Here is a 10882-nt window from a genome sequence, read left to right as displayed (position 1 = left end):
TAGAGGTGTAGAGTGTAAACTTTTCAGAAATTTTCCTTGACATACCATACATATAAATATGTAATAAGCTGAACCATATGAAATCATCATTCTTGGAAGTTTGGAATGTCCTTCCCTTTCAGTTCTTCTGAGGGAAGTCTGTCCACCTTCACAGTCTGCCTGTAATGCCACTTCTCTGTTCTCCCTGCCCCAGCAAAGGCAGTGTTTGTAAGGAAACCACATACTTTCAAGTTGACACACCTGCATTTGAATCCCCATCACCTCCACTTGCTAGCTCTGGAAACTGAGGCAAATTACCTGGCTTCTCTTAGCCTCAGTTTTTCTCATCTGAAAAATGGAATGTAATCATTTGGTTCTGCCTAGAATATTGGGGAGGGTGTGGAGGTCCATAGCTAGAAGGAAAGTTTGTTTATTAGCAGATCAGGCTTGTATAGAGCTTATATAAAGCATTCTTTAATCTTAAGTCACTGTGAGTTATACCCTGAGAAGGCCAAGACTGACCCAGTCTTTATAGAATCCACTCAGATGAGCTTCCAATAGCTTTGGGTTTCTTTTTCATCATTTCTACAGGTTATTTTCCCATTTCTCTGTCCCCCCCATGGGATCCGTGCTCCATCGAGGAAGGGATGTGTACATTGCCAGAGGGAGAGATATTTACAGAAAATACAAACCTTTCTGTTGACCTATAGCACTATTATATTTTTTAAAATCTCTGTACTCTGTATAACCAGCCAATGGAAGTGAAAGGTAAGAAGCCAAGGAGCTTAAGAGGAAAACTATATTCTCCCACAGAGAATGCTTATGCTGAAGTGTTGGAAATAATATCTGTAAAGTTCCTGGAATATTAACAACATTATAAATGAGCCATTAAAAAACCTTAATATTCACAGATTCTCCTCTTCCTCTTGTGTATAACAAAGAGAAGCCTGTCTTTGGCTGAAGAATCCCCAACTTAAGTCAAGGGTGATGGAGGAGGAGGAAGATAAATGAAAGCTTAGAGGCTCAATTTACAGTAAAAAGCAGAGTGGGTTACTAAGGAGAATGAATTTTCAGTGGGAATAGAACCGCCAACGGCTACATCTGAGAGTCTGGGAAAATTCCAAGAGATAAAACAGGAGCTGACATCATCTGTTGTGCAATGCAGCATGAGGGAGGGAGGGAGACAGAAATTGGGAAAGATGATTTTAAAGAGTTTTCTTATATTTGAATATAAGCCCATATTGCCATTTTCCAGGATCTGGAAAAAAAATCCAAATGGATCAATTATTTTCTTTTTTCTTTTTCTTTTTTTTTTTTTTGTCTTTTTGTTATTTCTTTGGGCCGCTCCCTCAGCATATGGAGATTCCCAGGCTAGGGGTCTAATGAGAGCCGTAGCCACCAGCCTACACCAGAGCCACAGCAATACGGGATCCAAGCCGCGTCTGCAACCTACACCACAGCTCACGGCAACGCCGGATCGTTAACCCACTGAGCAAGGGCAGGGACCGAACCCGCAACCTCATGGTTCCTAGTCGGATTCGTTAACCACTGCGCCACGACGGGAACTCCTGGATCAATTATTTTCTGATGACATTGTGCTGAGATAGGCCCAGCTTTATCCAGCTCCATTAATAATAAATATAATGACAATTTCTCTGGAGCCCAGAACATCTCCCTTGAAGTTTTAGTATTGTGCTGACATTATTATGACGTGTCATGCAGTAAAATTGGCCCTGAGTGCATCTATCTCCCTTACCAGTTTATAAACAGGCCCTTTGAAGGTAGGACTTATGTCTTAATCAGCTTTGTGTCTTGCGCTACATCCAGCTTCCAGTCACTGTTAATGAATTACCAAGTAAAAGTTCAAAAATTAGTGTGAGGAGTTCCCCTCCTGGCTCAGCAGAAAGGAATCTGACTGGTATCCATGAGAAAGCAGGTTCCATCCCTGGCCTCGCTCAGGTGGGTTAGGGTTCCAGCATTGCCATGAGCTGTCTGGTGCAGGTTGCAGACACCGCTTGGATCTGGGGTGTTGCTTTGGCATAGGCCTGGGGCTACAGCTCCAATTCAATCCCTAGCCTGGGAACCTCCATATGCCGCAGGTGCGGTGCTAAAAAGGAAAAAAAAGAAAAATGTGTGAAATGAATGCATGAATGATGGATAAATGGAAGTGAATTTAAATTTTTTTTTTTTTTTTTTTTTTTTTTTTTTAGTTTAGGGCTGCGCCTGCAGCATATGGAAGTTCCCAGGCTAGGGGTCGAATGGGAGCTGCAGCTGCTGGCCTACACCACAGCCACAGCAACCCTGGATCCTTAACCCACTGTGGGAGGCCAGGGATTGAACCCACGTCCTCATGGATACTAGCGGGGTTTGCTACCGCTGAGCCACTACGAGAACACCTAAAAGGCAATTTCTTTAGCAATGTGTACGACAGCACTGTCTTCTGGCCCACAACCTGATGGGCTCTGTGAGGGGTCCTGGTCCTCATTTTATCCCCAATATATGCACTATGCTAAGCACATAATAAGCGTTGGAGTAATTATTATATCCCCTCGAATGAGGATTTAAATGCACCAGGAATAGAAGAAGGCAAAGCAATCTAAGGCCAAATGGAAGTGAGCTGCCTTGGCGAGGCTGCTGTACCGGGTGAATGGTACAGAACAGGAATCCCCAGAAAACCCCTGGGAACCGCGGGTAAGCGGGGGCGCCCGTCTCTCCTCCGCGGCGGTAGGTGGCGCTGTGGCCAGACGCGGCCCCCAGGTCCTCGCGGTGCCGCTCTCCGGACCGGGTGGGGAGTTGGCGGAGGGACCTGCGTCCGGCCCGCTTCGGCATCCTTTCTGGCCTGCTGTCTCTCCTTGGCTGCCTGTGCGCTCGGTTCGGCACCATGGGAAAGCGGGACAATCGGGTGGTGAGTACTCTGTTGGGGAAACAATGAGGCGACACAGGGCCCGGCGGCAGAAGCACGGGACCCCTCGCTCTTCCCAACTGGGCCTGAGAGCGGCGGCGCTCGGACCTCGGGCGGGGAGACCCAGCTCCCTCCACCCGCACCGGCCCGAGACGCGCGTGCGCCGCGCACGCAGTTGGCGCCTTTGGGCCCCCTGTGCCCTTTCCTTTTCTTTCTTGTCTCTTTTTACTCTACGCCCCGTTTGCCCGGCCGCATCTTCTGGCAGTGCTCTCCAGCATCCTTCCTTCCCGGACTCGGGTCAGCAGTGCCCAGTTTCTAGAGCCGCGAGGGTACCCTGTTCCTTCCTATAAATGAGTCCAAAGTCGGAGGCCCTTGGAGACACCAGAACTTGCTCCCTTGGCCTCCACCGGGATCGCTCACCCTATCTCCGCGCCATTCTCGTGTGCATCCAGGTGGGATGGAGGCGCAGAGGTCTTAGACTTGGCCCCTACGCGGGGGCGGTGCGGGAACCTGCACCGAGCCCAGTTCGAGCGGCAGGCAGGCTCCCGTTGGAGAACCAGGATCGAAACGTTTGGCTTCGTGCCCCAGCGCCCTGCTAGGCCCTGTGTGGGAATGAATGGCATGACTCTGGAATCAGGCACAGACTGGTATGTCAGGTTTAGTCCCTCGTGAGTTGGGTGACCTAGGATAAAGTTGCTTTTCTTCTCTGAGTCTTAGTTTCTTCATATTAAGAGGGGATCATTGCTGTTCATAATTTTGCAGAATAGTGGAGACTGCAAAAGGCAAGGTGGCCAGGAAAGTGCTTGGCGTGAAAGTTCTTAGTGTAGCAAATGAGATAAAAGATACACAGAAATAACTGATGGCAGAAGTAAGAAATCCTATCTGATGGAGATTCGAAGTTCAGAGGGCGTTTTGTCAGGCGCAGGTAGGAGAAAGGGATTCTAGATGATAGACTACTTGGTTTGGAATGTCCAGGTTATGAATCAGATTGGATGGGCTGTAAACATAAGAGATTAGCAGTAAGCTTAGGTTGCAGCCCTATACTTCTTAGGCTTGGCTGTGATAGAGTTTTAAACCACTGAGCAGCAAGACCAGATTGGAAGCCCACCTGTGACCTGCGTCGCAGCTTGCAGCAATGTTGGATCTTTAACCCACTGAGCAAAGCCAGGGATGAAACTCGCACCCTCATGGGATACTACTTGGGTTCTTAATCTGCTGAGCCACAACAGGAACTTCAGGGAGCTTTCCTTTTATGAAATACTTCCTATCTTCAAAATGTTTGTTTTAATTTTATAATTTTTATTATATTCCTCATAATCAAGGATGTCTAGGAAGCACAGTGGTGAACTTTAACTACAAGGTTGAGGAATGTTTTTTTCTACTCTTCCTGGCTGTAGGTCAGACCTTAATGGTGTTTTGAAATGGTCTGCTGGAGCTTAAGATGTTAAGTTTTAATGACCTTAGGCCTTAAGTGTTTAAAAATCAATGGACTTTGGGTACAGTTTTCATGCAGAGGCCTAAGATGTTTTGTTTTGCTGGCAAAAAGTGTTGGTTTAAACATCCTTTTAAAAAACATTTGAAAAACTTCAAATTAGCTTTATGTGTTAGAGCATTTTGATAATAACTGGGCGGCTCTGTCGCTCTACTTATTACTTGCTGTGTTGTTGTGGCACAGGGTGTTCTGGTAACATTTTAAATGCACTTGAAAGGTTGTGGAAAGGAAAAGAGGAAATTAAGAAGTTAAAAGACATAGATCTCTAATTCAGTCTCAAGGAGAAGATGTAACTGTTTAAACTGGGGCCAAAAAAAACCCACAAAATACCTTGGGTCATCTGATATTTAGTTCAGTACATCATAACTTGATTTTAAATAAAATGGACATTTGCCTCTGAAAATAAAGACTTTCTTCCTTTTATGTTGATGTTTAAAATCATAGTTTTAAAGAGGACAGAATTGCTTTCTAAAAAGCCATAAATTTCAGGTTGAAAGTATTTTTTTTTTTAAAAAGAGTCTTTACTTTATAGAGCTGTTTTGGTTTCAGGGCAGAATTGAACAGAAAAGTGCAGAGAGTTCCCATATGCTACTGCTGGTAATACCTGATCAGCTACCCCTGCTTTCAACTCCTACACCTGAGCAGCATGTTTGTTACAGTTAATGAGCCTGCATCAGCACATCACTTTCACCTGAAGTCCTTAGTTTACATTGGGGTTCACTCCATATTGTACATTCTTGAGCAGCTTTTTTTCTTTTTTCCACTGAACATTTGAATCCTTGAGATTTGTAAAGGGCTTTTAAATTTGTGATGGTCACCCTTTGTGCCCACTGTTTGCTAGAAGTTTCCTTCGTGTTCTTTAATGTTACTAAAATAGATGTATCCTCTAGATAAAAATGGGTAATCAAAGTAACAAATGCACTTCTGCACGTTTTGTCCTTAGCGGTTTCACTGCATTGCTCTTTTCCTACCTGCCCACATATTTTTTCTCTTGAGTCCAATTTGCCATCCAGAGTCTCAAAAGCAAATTGTTTTCTGTTACCCAAACTCATGGGCAGTTTGGGGCCACAGAGAGTTCAGTTATACATAAATACAAGTGTTTGATTTAAAAGGTCACAGTATTACAAGTGATTAAGTCATAAACAGTTTATTTTGGTTGACGCTGAACTACCCACCCCCTAACGTTAGGAGCATTATTTTTCACATTGATGCTTTATAAGTGAAAGAGCTTTACCTTTGTGAAGCAGTTACTTTTTTGTTTTTAAAAATCTTCCTTTCTTTCCTTTTCTGTCTTTAATGGCCGCACACACAGCACGTGAAAGTTCCCGGGCCAGGGATTGAATATGAACCATGGCTACAGGAACTCACACCTCCACAGCAACCTGAGCCGCTGCAGTCAGATTCTTAACTCACTGTGCCACAGTGGGAACTCCTGTTTGTAAAACCTTTCTGTTGTGCATAGTGTGAAGGAACACTGTTGCTTAATGGTCTTGAGCACAGACTCAAAGAAGTGTTTTGCAAGGAGTCTGTAGGATGTATTTCGTAAATATTGCTATTATAATTGAAATAAACAATGGAGATATTGAAGTGTACTTACGTGTACTGAGGATAGTGTTTATGGTCCAAAGCCTGAAAATTAAGCCTTATTGTATACTCGATGATACATGCCATGATTTGTCTACAATAGTCCTAGCATGTGAATATACTACTTTATTATTTGATATTCCCCTGAGAAGTAAGCAGTAGGACAGTTTGATCCGTACTCTGGGGATGCAGTTTCACGGTAGACATTAAAACACATGAAAATATTAATATACTTTTAAGATACATGCTAGAATATGTATTTAAAGACTGTAAAATGTAAATGTGTTTAGGATTTTTTTTAGACTAGATTGAAAAATTGCTGCTATACTGTTTGCGAATTTTTACTTGAAGACAATTCAGCTTTCTAAATTGGAGTATTGTTGAATTTTTCTCATTTTGTTTATTAATATTACAGTAATGTTTACATGGAGTATTTTTTTGTTTTATAAAGTTACTTTAAGAAATTTTTTCTCCAGTGTGTGAAATGATGAAAGTGGACATCTCCTTTTACATTATAGTTATTTGTTTAAATGGTTATGTCTTTTTTGGCAACTTGATTTTGCTTTTCACCTGAGAAATCTTAGACATATTTCCATGTCTAGCTATAGATCTACCTTGTTCTTTCTTTATTTATTTACTGTCTTGTTAGGGCCAAACCCATGGCATATGGAGGTTCCCAAACTAGGGGTTCAATCAGAGCTGTAGCCACTGGCCTACACCATGGCAACACAGGATCCGAGCTACATCTGCTGCCTATACCACAGCTCACGGCAATGCCAGATCCTTAACCCACTGAGCAAGGCCAGAGATGGAACCCCTGTCCTCACGGATACTAGTCAGGTTCATTAACCTCTGAGCCAGGATGGGAATTCCAACCTTGTTCTTTTTAATGGTTACCTAGTATTTCACTTTTGGAATATAATGTATTTAATGAATCTTAATTTGATGGCTATTTGGGTGTTTTCAGTTTTTCCTATTTTAATAATGTTTTGAACATCCTCACATATACTGACAACTTTGGAAATAAACACTTCTTACAATTTGAAACTTAAAATATTTTACAGTTAAGTACTGCTAAAATTATGGCTTGATACCAAAGAAATGAGGTGATAGATATTATATTCCTGTTTTTAAAATGATGATTTTAGCTTGTGCATTGTATTTGCTTTTGGTTATTGTGATTTTCAGTGTCATTGGTTGGACCAACAACTACTCTATTGTGGCATCTGTTAGTTGTCATTCCCACGTGAACTGATTGAAATTCTCAGTAGGGGCAGTTGAATAAAATATTTGATGCCGTAACAGTTGATATAAAAAATCTGACTGTATCCCTCTGTCTTCAATGTTGCATTCGATATCCACATGTAGCCTTGATTTTGTAAACATCTCTGACCTTAGGAATGCTAACATTCATTCCTGCCTTTAAGAAAATTAAAGTTTTAGCCTTTTTTTTTTTTTTTTTTTTTGCCTTTTCTAGGGCTGCTCCCACGGCAGGTGGAGCTTCCAAGGCTAGGGGTGTAGTCGGAGCTGTAGCCGACAGCCTACACCAGATTCCCAGCAACTGGGGATCTGAGCTGCGTCTGCAACCTACACCACAGCTTATGGCAATGACAGATCCTTCACCCACTGAATGAGGCCAGGGACTGAACCCATAACCTCATGGTTCCTAGTTGGCTTCATTAACCACTGAGCCATGATGGGATCTCCAAAGTTTTAGCATTTTTATGTCAGGTAATTAAACAGAGTCCAGTTGAATGAGAATAGCTCTAAGTATGTTGTTTATAGTGGTTTTATATTGTTTATTCTGCCAGAGAAATCTAGAAATATTTAGCTTATATTTGTTATAAAGGTGGGAAATTTTTTCATTTTTGTTTATTTTTCAACTTTTTAAATTTTTTGTCCTTTTTTAGGGCCACATCCACAGCATTTGGAGGTTCCCAGGCCAGAGGTTGAATCAGAGCTACAGCTGCCAGCCTATGCCACAGTCACAGCAAATAGGATCTGTGACGTACACCATAGCTTACAGCAACACCAGCTCCTTAACCCACTGAGTGAGGCCAGGGATTGAACCTTCATTCTCATGGATACTAGTTGGGTTTGTTAATGGCTGAGCTACAATGGGAACTCCCTCATTTTTAAAGATTTTGTAAATAAAATGCAACAAATACATTGTATCCTTTCACTTCTTTTGTCATGTTAAGTATTAGGTTTTAGGCCTTAACATCAACCCTGGTAATAGTCATTTTCAACCAAATTCTTTTTATTTAAAAAGTAGAAGATACGGAGTTCCCGTCATGGTGCAACAGAAACAATCCAACTAGGAACCATGAGGTTTCGGATTCGATCCCTGGCCCCACTCATGGGTTAAGGATCTGGCATTGCTGTGGCTGTGGTGTAGGCTGGCAGCTGTAGCTCTGATTAGACCTCTAGCCTGGGAACCTCCATATGCTGAGGGTGCGGCCCTATAAAGACAGAAAGACCAAAAAAAAAAAAAAAAAAAAAAAGTAGACGATACTAGTCAGCCATAAAAAAGAACAAAATAATGTCAAATAATGTCATTTGCAGCAACATGAATGGACTAAAGACTTTCATACTAAGTGGAGTAAGTCATAAAGAAACACAATATGGTATCACTTATATCTGGAATCTAATGTATGGCACAAATGAGTCTTTCTGCAGAAAAGAAACTGATGGACTTGGAGAACAGACTTGTGGTTGCCAAGGGGGAGGGGGAAGGAGTGGAATGGACTGGGAATCTGGGGTTAATAGATGCAAAGTATTGCCTTTGAAGTGGATAAGCAATAAGATCCTGCTGTATAGCACTGGGAGCTATATCTGGTCACTTGTGATGGGAGTATGATGGAGGATAATGTGAGAAAAAGAATGTATGTATATGTGTGTGACTGGGTCACTTTGCTGTAGAGTAGAAAATCGACAGAACACTGTAAACCAACTAATGGAAAAAATAAAAATCATTATATAAACAAAAAGTAAAAAATTACATCTTTAAAAAATAAATATGATTCATTTATATATAAAAATAAAAAGTAGAAGAGGTTTTTGTTTGTTTTTTGTCCTTTTAGGGCCGCACCTGAGGCATACGGAGTTTCCCAGGCTAGGGTCCTAATCGGAGCCTACGCCAGAGCCATAGCAATTCCAGATCCGAGCCACATCTGCGACCTATACCACAGCTCATGACGGATCCTTAACCCACTGAGTGAGACCAGGGATTGAACCCGCAACCTCATAGTTCCTAGTCAGATTTGTTTCTGCCATGCCACAGTGGGAACTCCTACAAGAGTTCTTATAATGATTGTTGACTTGAATTAAATTTGGAAAACTGAGTTATAGGATCAAGAGGTTGAGACTGATCTCAAAACCGAATTTTATATCTGTTCCAAAGTGAATTCTAATAACTAGACACAACTGTTAACAGGGAAACATTCTGCTTTTTTTTGTCTATGTTTTTGGAAAAAGTGTCTAAAATGTGTTTTTCTGCTATGGTAAGAGAGAATACAGAGAATAACATAATTTTTGTGGGTTTTTTATTTTGCAAAAATATTCATGTAACATTCACCATTTTAACCATCTTTAATGTATAGTTCAGTGCGGCATTAAGTACATTCACAGTGTTGAACAACTGTCACCACCATCCGTTTCCAGACTGTTTTCATCATCCCAAACAAGAAGCTGTGTACCCATTACCCAGCCCCTGGTAAACTCTTACTTTCTGTCTCTATGAGTTTACTTATTCTGGGTACCTCAAATCAGTTGAATCATATATTATCTGTCTCTGGTGTCTGGCTTATTTCACTTAGTATGCTTTCAAGTTTCATCTGTATTGTAGCATGTATCAAAATTTCACTTCCTTCTAAGACTGAATAATAGTCCATTGTATGTATATATTACATTTTGTTTATCCATTTGTCCATAGATGACATTTGGATTATTTCCGTCTTGTGGCTGTTTTGAATAATGCTGCTATGAACATGGATGTACATGTATCTGTTTGAGCCCCTGCTTTCAGTTCTTTTTCATTTCTACTTCGAGGTGGGATTTTTGGATCATATGGCAGTTCTGTGTTTAACATTTTGAGGGACCACCAAAAACTTTTCCAAAACAGCTGCACCATTTTTTAGTCTCACCAGCGATGCTTAAGGGTCCCAGTTTCTTCACATCCTTAGCAATGCTTGTTCTTTCTTTTTTTAACAGCTGCACCTGCAGCATATGAAGTTGCCTGGCCAGGGGTTGAATTGGAGCTACAACTGAGACCTACGCTGCACCTTGTGCAAAGCCAGGTCCTTAAGCCACTGATCGATGATGGGGATTGAACCTACATTCTACCAGAGGCAACGTTGGGTTCTTAATCTGCTGAGCCACAACAGGAATTCTTGTTATTTCCTGGTTTTGAAAATAGCCATTCTGATATGTATGATGTGGCATCTTGTTTTGATTTGCATTGCCCTAATGACTAGTAACACTGATTATCTTTCCATGTGCATGTTGGACATTTGTATATCTTCTTTGGAGAAATTTTTGAGTCCTTTGCACATTTTTGAGTTGGATCGTTTGGGTTTTTTGTTGTTGAAATTTAGGGTTCTTCATGCATTTTGGATATTAACCCTTATCAGATACATGATTTACAGATATTTTCTTCCATCTGTGAATAGTCTTTTCAGTCTTTTGATAATGTTATTTGATGCACAAATGTTTTTAATTTTGATGAAGTCTTGTTTATTTTTTCTTTTTTTGGCCTTGTATAATTTAATTTTTGATATTAAGGATTTGCATATAAAATTGCTGTCAGCATGGCATGATATTTTCTGAGATACAAGATATAGTAGAATAAGCAATGAATTTAGAGTTAGGTTTTTAACTTCTTTGAAACCAAGGTTCTTCATTTACCATTGAGCATAGTATTATTA

At 41.1% G+C, this 10882-nt stretch overlaps 2 protein-coding genes across 3 annotated transcripts in view; both read left to right on the top strand.

Moving 5' to 3' along the window:
• The first annotated feature begins 2778 nt into the window (after positions 1–2778).
• Positions 2779–8929, top strand: LOC146399995 (uncharacterized). Its single transcript, XM_084977004.1, has 2 exons — positions 2779–7806; positions 8388–8929. Exon 1 carries the CDS (start codon positions 2908–2910, stop codon positions 3229–3231), a length of 324 nt encoding a protein of 107 aa, XP_084833130.1. The 5' UTR covers positions 2779–2907; the 3' UTR covers positions 3232–7806; positions 8388–8929.
• FAM133B (family with sequence similarity 133 member B) overlaps positions 2779–10882 on the top strand; it is a 32598-nt gene continuing 24494 nt past the window's right edge. Inside the window, exon 1 of one of the 2 annotated variants that reach the window (XM_005667601.4) lies at positions 2779–2884. In XM_005667601.4, coding sequence (XP_005667658.1) covers positions 2861–2884 — 24 coding nt within the window. In that variant the 5' untranslated portion in view covers positions 2779–2860. Of the gene's footprint in view, positions 2885–3035; positions 3529–10882 lie in introns of those variants that run through there. The other variant, XM_013979689.3, reaches the window with a different exon arrangement.

This window comes from Sus scrofa, chromosome 9, assembly GCF_054392235.1.
Source record: "Sus scrofa isolate SSC_HxYL_T2T_F1_AM1 chromosome 9, Sscrofa_HxYL_maternal_Yorkshire_Landrace_v2.0, whole genome shotgun sequence".
In the NCBI taxonomy this organism is placed as follows: domain Eukaryota; kingdom Metazoa; phylum Chordata; class Mammalia; order Artiodactyla; family Suidae; genus Sus; species Sus scrofa.
This window is presented reverse-complemented; position numbering and strand designations above follow the sequence as displayed.

What these genes read in the sequence shown, in the direction of transcription:
- LOC146399995 (XM_084977004.1), top strand. Translation starts at nt 2,908, where the DNA reads ATGAGGCGACACAGGGCCCGGCGGCAGAAGCACGGGACCCCTCGCTCT.